At 44.4% G+C, this 14,411-nt stretch overlaps 1 protein-coding gene across 1 annotated transcript in view; it reads right to left on the bottom strand.

Moving 5' to 3' along the window:
- olfml2a (olfactomedin-like 2A) overlaps positions 1-10,777 on the bottom strand; it is a 30,399-nt gene extending 19,622 nt beyond the window's left edge. Inside the window, exon 1 of the mRNA XM_083644097.1 lies at positions 10,676-10,777. Coding sequence (XP_083500223.1) covers positions 10,676-10,744 — 69 coding nt within the window. The 5' untranslated portion in view covers positions 10,745-10,777. The remainder of the gene's footprint in view (positions 1-10,675) is intronic.
- Between the last annotated feature and the right edge of the window lie 3,634 nt (positions 10,778-14,411).

Below are 14,411 nucleotides of genomic sequence, written 5' to 3'. Positions count from 1 at the left end.
GGCTTTCTCTGAGGAGCCCGTCTCTGAGGAGCCCGTCTCTGAGGAGCCCGTCTCTGAGGAGCCCGTCCCGTGCCACGTTGTAGCTTGAGGGTGGCATGTCTCAACCGGACATTGTTTTGGTCTGATGATGTTACATGAAATTAGACTGAAACTAGGAAGTAGTATTTACAGAATCCATTTGTAGAGACTGAGTGAGTACCAGGTATAAGATTGTGTTTTGCGAGGGCAATCTGCACATTTTGTGCACCTTGTTTGAGCTAAGAGCACACCGTTTTTTAGATGTATGCAAATCAAGTTGCTCAAGCCCTCCGAAAGAGCACTGAGCAAGCTAGTCCTTCATCACCAAAGAGCACTGAGCAAGCTAGTCCTTCATCACCAAATGCAAGTGCTTCAGTTAAGACTAATCCACCAAGGCTGGCACCTTTGCACCCTAAAGCCTCTGTACAATTGGAGCCTTCTCTGATCTGCTTTAGGAACTTCAGAGCATGGTGCTGGACCCTCCCACTCACTTTGGTGGTTTAGGAACTTCAGAGCATGGTGCTGGACCCTCCCGCTCAGTTTGGTGGTCTTGTCTTGACCCAAAAACACAAGGTCAGTATTTAAAAGATGATAGTAACCAGCATTGTGAATGGCTACTATCTGCAAAGTCTTAACACCCGCCTTTCAAAGGATCTTGTATGCACTATATGTCACACTGACTGACACTACGTTTGCAATGCAGTTTCACTTTTTCTCCCAAGAATTTTCCTGAATTGCGGGACATTATGTGACAAAAAGTGGTCAGTCCTGATTCAAGATGTGATCAGTCCTGATTCAAGATGTGATCCGTCCTGATTCAAGATGTAATCAGTCCTGATTCAAGATGTAATCAGTCCTGATTCAAGATGTAATCAGTCCTGATTCAAGATGTGATCCGTCCTGATTCAAGATGTAGCCTAATCAGTCCTGATTCAAGATGTGATCCGTCCTGAATGATTCAAGTTGCGATCAGTCCTGAATGATTCAAGTTGTGATCAGTCCTGATTCAAGATGTTGGACTGGATCTGAGAAATGTCTGGAAACAATAGAATTATTCTCACCCAATTGATTTGTTTTTCACTTGTTTTAAGATAAAATGTTAAAGTTGAAATGCTGATTAAATGACTTGTTATGATGGATGTCTTTTTATTAAATGACTTGTTAAGATGGAGGTTTTTTGATTCAATGACTTGTTAAGATGGATGTTTTGTGGGCCGTGCAGTAACAGGCTTGAGGAGGTAAGGGGGAGGAGTGGTGGAGGTGGAGGAGGTGGTGGTGGTGGTAGGGGCTCATTAGTGAAGGAATGCAGGTTGAGGGACAGGGGGGTGGGCTTCTTTACCCACCATCACTGCAGACAAAGTGGGAGGGGTCTGATTATGGGGCGGGACTCCTGTGTGCAGGGCCGGACCCATCCTCGCCCATGTCAAGCCAAAAGGCAGCAGGATGACAAAATGCTACAGCCACATGAAAACAGAGTGGATTAGCAGATTAAACTGAGGTTATGCCCGCGGCCACAGCCGGCCAAACCCTGACTGCTCCATAGCAACATGAGCTTAAGATGTGTTAGGTCCCTCTGGATGGAGACGTCAGAGACATTCCAGCCAGATGTAGTGTGGTGGAGCACCACACTTGTCTTTGTTTTGTTTAGCCAACAAGGACGAGACGATTACCGTGTTCTTCTGCAGGAGCAAGTCTTTTCTCATTATGAAAACTCTACCTCAGTGATTCTCAACCTTTTCACGTGAAGGACCCCTAATTTAGTCCCCATTAGAGCCACAGACCCCCATTCGATGAGATTTTGACTCTCGAACCCAAATCAGAGAATATTTGTACCGTTAGATATGATTTTGTCCAGAATCCTATGATCTGTGTCGGTAGAGATAACAGTGAAACTTCATTCTACTACATTCTCTTAAGCCCATGGCATACCAATCGAACATTCTCCAACAAACACGAACGAACACGAACACACGTAGATGTTCGTTTGGTGTGCCATAGCTGTCTGTCCTTGTCTGTTCGTGTTTGGCGATGTTCGGTGATGTTCGCCCGGATTCAACATGTTCAATCCGTGCTTGCTCGGTGTTCGCTGTTCGCGGTTGTCTGGGCAGTTTGGTTAGAGCCTCCTCTAAACTAACGTTACACGCGACGCAGCAAACACACGTTTCTCTGCCATGTGCCATCACACTGGGCATCAACACTAGCAGGAGACTTCTCCCATGCACTCCCGCAAATAAGTAATGTTATGCGCAGAAAGGTTACATAACATCTTACCGAGAGGGAGAGAGAGAACATCCATGATCGCTAACAGCGAGCTATGCTAATAACTAGCTAGCCGTTCAGAAGCGCATGTAAACAGCCGTGTGATTAGTGAAAACGTCAGTAAAATAAGGAGACAGCTGCAGGTGCTTATGCAGAACTACTACACGAAGTGCACAGTGGGTAATGACCCGCTGTGATGAAGAATATAGCGAGATTAACAAGGTTGATAGCAAAACACTGTCGTAGCTGCCATCAGCAGCACCTCCAGGCTTCAACTAGCATTAGCCTGTCACATGACGCCTTCATGGTCCCTCGATAAAGTCTGCAGAAAGAGCACGTTACCTCACCACTCTCTCAAGAAGCGTCACGTGAGTGTGGCGTTTAAGGCCATCTGTCGCTACAAAATAAATAAACTGGGTGTATCATTGTATTACTCGACAGACATGTAACTAACTATGCCAGTCTGAGCCATCTTCTATGTGCTGTAACACAGTGCAGTTTCTATTTTTCTGGTGTTTCTTTTTACATGTTTGGGACAGGCAAATGTCTCAAAATGTTTTATTTTTTTGTAAAGATAATTTTATTTCAAATTGTTTTATTTATTTAGTTTTAATATATTTTAAATTGTAACATATTTCATGTATTTTAGTCTGTGATACGTGAAACCGTGGTATTTTTGTCCAAGGTTATCATACCGTCAAAAACTCATGCCGGCACATCCCTAGATACCTCTTGTTTATTATATCGCAATCACAATCGCAAATCGCAATATTGTCCACCATAATCGCTAATCGCACCTTTCCCCCAAATCGTGCAGCACTATTGTCAGCATCAGCAGTGTAGGTCGAAGTAAACACGTAAGTTATTTGGTCAGCTTCTTCTTCTTTGGTGTTTTACGGCAGTTGGCATAGTTATTGTTGCATTACCGCCACCATTTGGCTGAAATTAGAACAACTGTTGTGCTGAATATGTTTGGTCGGTGTGCCATGCTTTCAAACAATCTCCAACATCTGCCAACATTCACAGACAATTGTCTGTTGGTGTTTGTTGGTGTTTGTTGGATAATGTTTGATTGGTGTGCCATGGGCTTTATTGTGTTGACTATATAAGGCATGCTTTGAGTTTGGAGTCTTTGGCATTGACCTCTGACCTCTCAAGTGCAGTCAAGTTTCAGGTCAACAAGAACAGGACTAACACACAAACTCATGTCTGTAAAGCAGGAGGCCTGGGGCCTGGGGCCCTGCAGAACATTATGACAAGGCTTTTCTAAGTGTGTGAGAGTGGGCCTCCGCTCAGGGAACATAGAGACAGCTGCCATCTTGAACCTTTTTTCACATTTTAAACATCTTTATCCACTCTGAAGGACTTTTTTTTTTTTTACACATGTTTATTAGGGGCGTGACGTCACTTCCGGACCGTCAAATGGCGCCCCCCCCCCTGGCCATTCGAGAGAATGCAATTTCCATACTGGCTTCATAAATTCCCTGCCAGTTATGGCCACTGACTGGCCTCAACAGAGGCAGCCAGACTGCGGGCGCTCCACCCCCGGAGGAGGCGTGCAGCCAGCATGGCCAAGTCTCTGATTTTCCCCAGTGACGTTGTGCCTCCCCTGAAGCTGTCTCGCGCCCCCCAGGGGGAGGCACGCCTCACACTTTGAAAACCGCTGCTCTATCAGATCAACAACTATCAACTAAAACACTCTCACACTGATGAAGAGAAAACCACTACTGCTAAAAACACAAGACGTGTTACACAATAGCTGGTGCATTTCAGAGCCTTTGTTAGCTTTAGCCATTGATTAGCTGTTTCAGTAGCACTGGCCTGTTGTATCTGCAGCCTTGGTTCATATAAACAAGGAAATCCTCTGCGTTTACTATTTTGTCAGCTGGTCATTACTGGGACAGCTGTATGGCCAAAGAACAATTGTGACAGCGTTGACAAATCGGGTATCCTTTGGCAAAGCTCAAATATTCAGATGCGTTCCAACCTTTCCACTGCACGAGAAAACACACCATTTAGTGCTATCGTTCCTGTTATGACATGCATGAAATTTGACCTCCCACTTTTTGAAATGTTTGCACATAGATACGCAAATAGCAGCATGAATACCAACCCATGTTCAGCCTAAACCCATCAGGCTTATGCTTTGAGGATGAGACTAGCTCTTTAAATTCTCCAGCAAAGCACTCCAGACCCAAATTGGGGTCCAGTTTCCGGTCCAGAGAGTCCGCCTGATCCGTAATCTAATTAGCAGTGCTTATGAGAAACAGTCTCACTGCAGAGATTAACATGCAGTACACAGAGGAACCTGCAGTACAAAGATGAACCTGCAGTACAAAGAGGAACCTGCAGTACAAAGATGAACCTGCAGTACAAAGATGCAGTACAAAGATGAACCTGCAGTACAAAGATGCAGTACAAAGATGAACCTGCAGTACAAAGATGAACCTACAGTACAAAGATGAACATGCAGTACACAGAGGAACCTGCAGTACAAAGATGAACCTACAGTACAAAGATGAACATGCAGTACACAGAGGAACCTGCAGTACAAAGATGAACCTGCAGAACAAAGATGCAGTACAAAGATAAACCTGCAGTACAAAGATGAACCTGCAGTACAAAGATGAACCTGCAGTACAAAGATGAACCTGCAGTACAAAGAGGGGGAATCTAAGCCTGGAGTCTGGAGATGAACCTGCAGTACAAAGAGGGGGAATCTAAGCCTGGAGTCTGGAGATGAACCATGAGATCGCTGGCTCAGACCCACAGCAGAAACATTCACACGGGGATGTAAATGAACCCAACACAAATTGTATTAAGCACTCGCTGCTTTTGGGGGTCCACATCTACATTCCTACTGGGTCTGTTTGTGTCCAGATCAGCTACTCTCTGAAGTGCTGAGTGGTCTTCAAGCACATCATGAGACAAGAGAGAGAGAGAGAGAGAGAGAGTGAGAGAGAGAGACAAGGAGAGAGAGAGAGAGAGAACGAGAGAGAGACACGGAGAGAGAGATAGAGAGAACAAGAGAGCGAGAGAGAGACAATTAGAGAGAGAACGAGAGAGCGAGAGAGAGACAAGGAGAGAGAGAGAGGGAGGGACGGAGGGAGATGCACACCACAGACCAATATATGGGCCGATACTGGCCTTTCATTGCCTCTGCCAAGGAGGTTCTGTTTTCTGCCAAGGAGGTTCTGTTTTCACTGTCTGTCTGTCTGTCTGTCTGTCTGTCTGTCTGTCTGTCTGTTTGTTTGCTAGCAGGGTTATGGATAAACTACTGGGCCGATTTTCATGAAACTGTGTCATAGTAGACTGGACTATTGGCCTGGGCGGAGGTCTGTATCATAGCAGACTGGACTATTGGCCTGGGCGGAGGTCTGTGCTTTCTGAGTACACTTAGTTAAATATGGGATATTGGCCAGTCAGTCGTCACCCTTTAAAATGATGGAGGTTCCTGCCTGACCAGCTACAGAAGAACAGTCTGTAAAACCTCACGTGATATGAGATGTTCTTTGCACGTTTGATTTCATTCCCATATTGAATAGGTGTGGTGGAGAGTCTTATCATGTCTCATGATGAGAGTAACAGCCCATTTACACCTGGCTTTTAAATGTGACCTGTATCCAGATAAGTTCTCTGGATAATGGTAAAACAACACAATGTGAGCCAGACTACATCCAGATGTGGTCATGAAGTTCTAATCACATCCTGATCACGATGCATTAACACCATCCATTAGCATGCATTTTTCCTTATCCAGATAACATCCAGATAACGTATCCGGATACAGGTCACATTTAAAGACCAGGTGTAAATGGGGTGTAAATGCTGTTTCAGTGGCATTTGAATATCGACACAAAATATCAGCTATCTGCAACTCCTGCTGAAAAATATTAGCATCAGCCTTCAGAAAGCCATATCAGCAAAAGCCTAATGCGCAACATGCACCATTAATAAGAGCCATACAATAATACAGTCACAAACAGCTACCTCCCTAATTATTAGTGTGTGTCTGGTGACCTCAGCCATGAATGGAATGAGAGATGTAGCCAGTACTTCCCCCCCAGATGATCTGGTCCTACAACAGATGTTCCAAGGAGATGCTGGCTTGGCGGGGCCTATATCATGGACCATGAGTGAGATTTCACGCTGGTACAATTGACCCAGTTCTGTTATCAGGAGTGGGTTCTGTAGTAGCGCCTTAGAAGTAACACACATGAGTCCAAAAAAAAAGTCTAGGTTTTTATGGTACGAGTACTTTTTCCATGTTCCTTTTTAATGTAATTAGCCTACTCTTTATTTGAATCTATTTTTTGAGCCAGTAGCTATAGTCTACTTTTGACGTCACTACATGTGTCCACTCTGGGACATGGAGAAAGAAGGGGAGGGGAGGAAGAGATGGGTAGAGAGAGAGAGAGAAAGAGGGAGATTGTTCATATCTCAGTTCATATCTATTTGTTTTATTAGCCTACCTGCTCGACTTCATTCAAAGAAAGTTTTAACATCAAGTGCTGTTTTTTCCATCTTCATGATTTTTGCACTGGCCTGTACAACCTCAAATATTAAAATGTAACATTGAGTAATTTATTAACCAGGTAAAGTACTTTTGTACTTTTACTTGGCACGCAATAGGTACGATATAATAACGATATGAATTGCTGCATGTTAGAAAAAACATTTATAGTAGGTAAATACACACATTGTTTCAGGCCGTGTCTGGGCTCCTTATTGTGTTGTGGTGGATGGATTTGGAAAATTTCTTTTCAGGAGTTAAACATCATAAAAAAAGACAAAAATAAGGTCCAGGTTGTAAAAAACTGGAATTCTCCTTTAAGACGTAGAGAGAAATGCACCCCGAGATGTCAGTCCATGCTAGATGTCAGTCCATGCTAGATGTCAGTCCATGCTAGTCCGTAGAGACCACTCAACACCTGCGGGAGTTAAGGAACTTTGAGCTAGCTCTTGTGACGTGTGAACTTGCACAACACTGTGAGTCTGATAGCAGGCAAGCTGTCTCCTTCAGAGCATCCCGGGGCGTTTTCTCCTTCTCTCTGGCCTCCAGTCGACCTTGTGATGGTAACTGCGGTTTGTTTACAACCAAAACAGGAGGCAGGTGGTTCCCACGCCACCCTGCGGTGCCCTCCATGCCCTCCTCTGAACGGCCTTTGTCTCTGAATAATCCCAGCCAGACAGTGCCAGTTTGGCTCTGGAGACTCTGCCCACGCATCTCCAACAGACAAGACTGAACATTAGAGACGTGTCCACACATCTCCAACAGACAAGACTGAACATTAGACTGTGTCCATGCATCTCCAACAGACAAGACTGAACATTAGACTGTGTCCACGCATCTCCAACAGACAAGACTGAACATTAGACTGTGTCCATGCATCTCCAACAGACAAGACTGAACATTAGAGACTGTGTCCACACATCTCCAACAGACAAGACTGAACATTAGAGACATGTCCACACATCTCTAACAGACAAGACTGAACATTAGAGACATGTCCACACATCTCCAACAGACAAGACTGAACATTAGAGATGTGTCCACACATCTCCAACAGACAAGACTGAACATTAGAGACGTGTCCACGCATCTCCAACAGACAAGACTGAACATTAGAGACATGTCCACACATCTCCAACAGACAAGACTGAACATTAGAGACATGTCCACACATCTCCAACAGACAAGACTGAACATTACAGACTGTATCCACGCATCTCCAACAGACAAGACTGAACATTAGAGACGTGTCCACGCATCTCCAACAGACAAGACTGAACATTAGAGACATGTCCACACATCTCCAACAGACAAGACTGAACATTAGAGACATGTCCACACATCTCCAACAGACAAGACTGAACATTAGAGACGTGTCCACACATCTCCAACAGACAAGACTGAACATTAGAGACATGTCCACACATCTCCAACAGACAAGACTGAACATTGCAGACTGTATCCACGCATCTCCAACAGACAAGACTGAACATTACAGACTGTATCCATGCATCTCCAACAGACAAGACTGAACATTACAGACTGTATCCACACATCTCCAATAGACAAGACTGAATCCATGCTGAATCAATCCATGCTATCAGTTCTGGGCATCTGCACGTGTGCACAGAACACACAAGCAACCCATGCAACCTTGCTGTAAGGCCTCTTTAAATATGTTTTTCATCGTGCCTTTTGACCTGGAATGTAAATATTCACATGTACACACTGGCTTTGCTGCAGAATGTAGAAATTAGATGATATTGGCATGTCATCCTCTGCCAACATTAGCGTACTGCCAGAGGCTGTAGCGTGCTGCTCAGTTTTAAAGTTCTAAGCTTTAACGTGTTAAAGTTCTATAGGCTATTTAAACCACATTTTTCATGAGTTTTAACTAGCTGGGATTTAAAATAGCCAATAGTGGCTTTTATTTCTCCATGTAAAATTAAAATTTATAAGCCAGAATTCGCACATAGGCTACTGTCTTTGGTGGAATAATAAAATATATGTTCCCCATAGTGTTACAGTATAGCTACATGGTGTATAAGTAGTGGTTTAATATCAAATGATTCTGTAGTCTGAGCATTTTTTTTATCAAAATACGCGAGGCTACCCCTGAAATCTTAAATAAAGATGTTATAGGCCAAATATAGTAGCTCATCAAATATATTCTCCCCATATTCTTACACTTATGGGCTACCCCTGTTAATCAAAACACATACAAATATGTCATAATACTGTGAGTCATACCTTTATGGGATACACAACTGGAAATGGAAACACGTGTGGTAGCATTTTTTGAGAGGGTAGCACAAATTCATATCTGCTATCAATTTGCGCTACGGTAGCATTTTTTTGACAAGGCGGCGGATTGGCAGAACACCGGATCTGGTAGATCTAACAGCCTGGTTAACCTCTAACTGGCACCAGCTAGGTCTCGACCCCACACTGCCTGCCTGGAGCTACATTACATTAAACCTGTTGTTATGATGTCACACAGTCCCAAGACAAAGCCCACATGGGGGATTAGATCAATGGTTAAAAACACTGAAACATGTGCCTACTTTGAGACAGACAGTGTCAAGGTCTGGTCAGGGAGACATGTTGGTTATGGGTCAAGGTCTAGTCAGGGAGAGCTGTTGGTTATGGGTCAAGGTCTGGTCAGGGAGAGCTGTTGGTTATGGGTCAAGGTCTGGTCAGGAAGACATGTTGGTTATGGGTCAAGGTCTAGTCAGGGAGACATGTTGGTTATGGGTCAAGGTCTGGTCAGGAAGACATGTTGGTTATGGGTCAAGGTCTAGTCAGGGAGAGCTGTTGGTTATGGGTCAAGGTCTAGTCAGGGAGAGCTGTTGGTTATGGGTCAAGAGGTCTGGTCAGGCAGAGCTGTTGGTTATGGGTCAAGGTCTGGTCAGGGAGACATGTTGGTTATGGGTCAAGAGGTCTGGTCAGGGAGAGATGTTGGTTATGGGTCAAGGTCTGGTCAGGGAGAGCTGTTGGTTATGGGTCAAGGTCTAGTCAGGGAGAGCTGTTGGTTATGGGTCAAGAGGTCTGGTCAGGGAGAGCTGTTGGTTATGGGTCAAGGTCTGGTCAGGGAGAGATGTTGGCTATGGGTCAAGGTCTGGTCAGGGAGAGCTGTTGGTTATGGGTCAAGGTCTGGTCAGGGAGAGCTGTTGGTTATGGGTCAAGGTCTGGTCAGGGAGACATGTTGGTTATGGGTCAAGAGGTCTGGTCAGGGAGATATGTTGGTTATGGGTCAAGAGGTCTGGTCAGGGAGACATGTTGGTTATGGGTCAAGGTCTGGTCAGGGAGAGCTGTTGGTTATGGGTCAAGGTCTAGTCAGGGAGAGCTGTTGGTTATGGGTCAAGGTCTAGTCAGGGAGAGCTGTTGGTTATGGGTCAAGGTCTGGTCAGGGAGAGCTGTTGGTTATGGGTCAAGGTCTGGTCAGGGAGAGCTGTTGGTTATGGGTCAGTCAGTCACTTTGTCTGAAGCAAATGGCACAATAAAGCAGGGAGAGCTGTTCACTGGAGGGGGAGTGACGAGTGTGTGACTGTGTGTGCGTGTGCGTGTGTGTGTGTGTGTGTGCGTGTGTGTGTGTGTGTGTGTGTGTGTGTGCGTGTGTGTGTGTGTGTGTGCGTGCGTGCGTGTGTGTGTGACCAGATTGGGGACACTTGTGGTCTAATTGGGGATAAATGTCGTGTCCCCAGTTGATTAAAAAACATTGCCAAGCCTCATTAAAGCGACATGATTCATCAGGGAAAACCAACACCGTAATAAAACACACAATGCATTTAAATCCCTCCCAAAGTAATTAAAGTAAATAATCATGTCAGTTTATTCTAACTGGACAGAAAATCACGAGCGTTCATTTATTTAGGGCTTTCTTACCTTGCTCTGAGCAGTGCCATCCTTACACAGAACCAGGAGACAAGCCAACAAGTTCGTGTATCTCCACATTTTGTCTCTGTCCTGTTTGAAAATGTCGAAATCCCCCCGAAAAGCAGTCACTGGTATTCAATCCATAAGATGCGACTTTCGGACAAATTGCGCCTACTTTATCTCCATCGCCCCAGTGCAGGAAGGCTCTCTCTGTTCCTGGATGTATCTAGATAGATGAATAGACTGTAGCATATGCCTATGGGTGTATGGTTGGTTGGATGGATGCTGAAGTGTGCGCACTGTCCGGGAGGCGCACCGTGTCTTGAACTCGATCGGCGCAGACATGGGCGCGCATCATCTGTCATCTGCGCGCTGTCCTCCAGAGGACTGAGGGGAGGGGCTTCGTCTTTATTTACTCCCAAACTTTTCAGACCACAAGTACCACTCTGTACCGAAGCACATTGCATTTCCAAAGAAGTAGCGCTGCGTACCACCTCCCACTGTGTGAAGGAGAGAGAGAGATGGGGGGGAGGAGAGAGAGATAGGCCTACTGACTAGCATCAGAAAGGATCAAACTGGGGATGCACCGAGTACATTGATGGGCCAGAAATTACACAGCGGCGGCTTTTCCTCACAATAAAAAGTAAAAAGTAATAATAATAATAATAATAATAATAATAATAATAATAATAATAATAATAATAATAATAATAATAATAATAATAATAATAATGTCATTATCTTCTCATCCACTGATCTTCTTATGTGAGCGTATTATCCTTATTATTTATTCATATTTGACGTGCATTGCCATGTTCCCACAGTGGAATATTTTCACTGGAAGGTGGAAACTATAAATGTGTAAATTCAGAACATGGTTCGGACATGTTGGGGAAGAGAGAACAGGCCGTCAGGTCAACACAGTTACTGGAATTTAAAAAGGCCTACACCGCCGTCTTGTGGCCATTTGCTTTATTACATCACAGCTGCGGCCTGACTTCCAGCAGCTGCCATAGGACGGTATGAAAGCGGGCCATTATCTTTACGTCTACTCTATGCCATCGACTCTGACGGCTACTGACTGCCTTTCCGAAGCCCTGCCACTCCGAACGTTAACTTCCATTATTCGGACTGGCGGTCGTTCACCTTAGAAGCCGCAATGCCGACCTTAGGTTTAGGCGTGGGGGTGGGAGAGGTTAGGTTTTGGGTTAGGGTCTGGGGGAGGTTAGGTTTAGGCATGGGGGGAGGTTAGGTTTGGCGTGAAAAACGGGGAATATAGAACCCGGGGAACATAGACATGATCCCTTTCTGAGTGCCGATATTTCGGAGTGGCAGAACGTCGGAGTGGCAGCACGTCGGAGTGGCAGCATGTAACCGACTCTGACTATGGGGGACAGAGGAGGACACATGGGGACAGAGGACAGAGGAGGACTCACAGGACAATGCAACATTTCTAGTGTAGTTTATATATTTCAAAATTATTATATCATATAGTTCCGTTATTTTTAAGGTTAAATAGCAATAAACGAGTAGCCTAAATAATGCTGTGAAATCATTCAGTCATGCCATTCACTCCAGCCATCAGTGCAATCCACAATGGCTGAGTTTCCCAACAAAGAAGCTTCTTAAGAGTTAAGAAGCTTCTTAAGGAGTTAAGAAGGCTCCAAAGAAGTGTTTCCCAAACGCCTTCTTAACAGAAGAGAAAAATAAAAAAAATAGAAGGCTCTTAAGAAGCATCTTAACTGGAGCTGTCCACCATCTCGATGTGAGAGGTCCTATGCGGCCCATTAGATGGCACTCTGAGCCCACCAGTGGGCCACGACTCAGTGGTTGAGAAACACTGTTGTAGAATAACCTAATCATGGTCCCCTTAAACTTTATTAAACATTATTTATTTCAGACATGGACTGCAGTTCAAATTGCTTTATATACACAGCATACAACAAAACAGAGAAACACTACAGAATTTAAGCGACCTTGGGTTCTGTGAAAGGTGCTATATAAATCCACAACATTATAAAAGGAATCCATTCTGATTAGAGGAATATAGCCTACGGTAAAACATTTAAAACACAAGTAACCATAGAGGGGAGATTTTCAAGTGTTCCCCAATTTTAAACACTAAAGGGTGCATGAAAGAAAGGAAAAAGGGAAAAACACAAGAGGAACAGTGGACACAAGTATCTCCTTTTGCCTGACGCGGCTGGATCTGCCAGTGTTTCGTCATTAAGAAGGTGTTAAGAATGCCCCCGACCCTTCTTACAAAACCTTCTTAACGAAAGATCATCTTAGCGCTAAGAAGCTTTTGGGAAACGCAGCCTTCTTAACGGAAGATAATTGGAAGATAATTTTAGGCTAAGAAGCAATCGGGAAACACGTTGGCTTCGTTGGCTTCTTACGGGAGCCTTAAGAAGGGTCAAATAAGCTTCTTAGCGCTAAGAAGCTTTTGGGAAACGCATGCCTTCGTAAAGAAGCAATTGGGAAACGCGTTTGCTTCTTAAGGGGGCCTTAAGAAGGGTTAAATTAGCTTCTTAGCGCAAAGAAGCTTTTGGGAAACCCAGCCAATGTTGTTTTAACAGCACCTTGGATCAAGGGCGCGGGAAGCTGGGTGCGGTGGGTGCTGCAGCACCCCCTGGTGGCAAAAGATGGAATTTTCTAAATGGTTGGATTTGGCTCGGGTACTGTGTTTCTGTGCATGAGTCTGTGCTGTGTAGTGGATATCTTCTCCATAGACGATCTTTGCTCAACGCAGTGGTTCTTAAAAATAGGTTCGTAAAAATAGGATCCACACAATGTGAAGCGTGCACCCCGGGAAATGCTGAAGTTTTGTTTACTTAGCCTCAGGTTGAAACTAGTGTTTACATAGCTGTGTTTACTTTGTTCACGGAGTCGGAGATACGCTTTGTGAAGAGAAAGAGATACGAGATGACAAGACTGACAAAAGAATAGCAGGTAGGCTATCACTGTCCCTGATTCCTGAGGGTAAATTGAGTAATGCTGCAGAGAAGAGGAGAAGAAACTGAATAATGACAATCACAATAGTATAATCCTAATGTTAATTTAAAATTAAATATTCCTCTAAATATGGCTAAAAGTCCAAAAAACGTAGGAACGTAGGAAGTAGTTCCAGCGCGGTTGCCTTGGATACAGTAGTAGCAGAAAGCAGAAGCAGTGGAGAAACATGAGACTATAGAGTCAGGGAAATGAGAGTGTCTATAGTACAGACACTCTCATTTTCCTGGCATTGGATGTACCGGTGTAGTTGTTCACAGCAGCATCGTTTATTTACTGGGTGGATGTTGGCCAACATAATGAAATGCTTAATCAAGGTGTTAATCAAGGTGTGTGAATAATTCACTGCAGCCAGCCAGGCAAGGAGAAGGAGAGGAGATACTGGGTGAGAGGTGACAGTGCAGTGGAGTGATGCATCAGGCTGTTCAAACTGAGTCTAGATCCCATTCATATTCCTATCATCATTCAGTCATTTACTATATAGGACAAATAATAGCCCCTGTCGGAGATGAGTCTTTGCTCCATCCAGTTGCTCCGTAAACAGAGACTGAGGACGTAATTCTAATTACCTGCAAAAACGTGACACAGGGAGAGAGAGAGAGAGAGAGCTAGAGAGAGAAAGAGAGAGAGAGAGCTAGAGAGAGAAAGTGATAAAGAGAAGAGAAAGAAAGTGTGAATGAAGAGAGGAGACAGAGAGTGAAACAGACTGAGGGTGTGTGTGTGTGTGTGTGTG

The sequence above is a fragment of the Poromitra crassiceps genome (genome assembly GCF_964638095.1).
Source record: "Poromitra crassiceps genome assembly, chromosome: 10".
In the NCBI taxonomy this organism is placed as follows: Eukaryota; Metazoa; Chordata; class Actinopteri; order Beryciformes; family Melamphaidae; genus Poromitra; species Poromitra crassiceps.
Note: the sequence above shows the minus strand (reverse complement) of the source record. Positions and strands in the feature narration are given on the sequence as shown.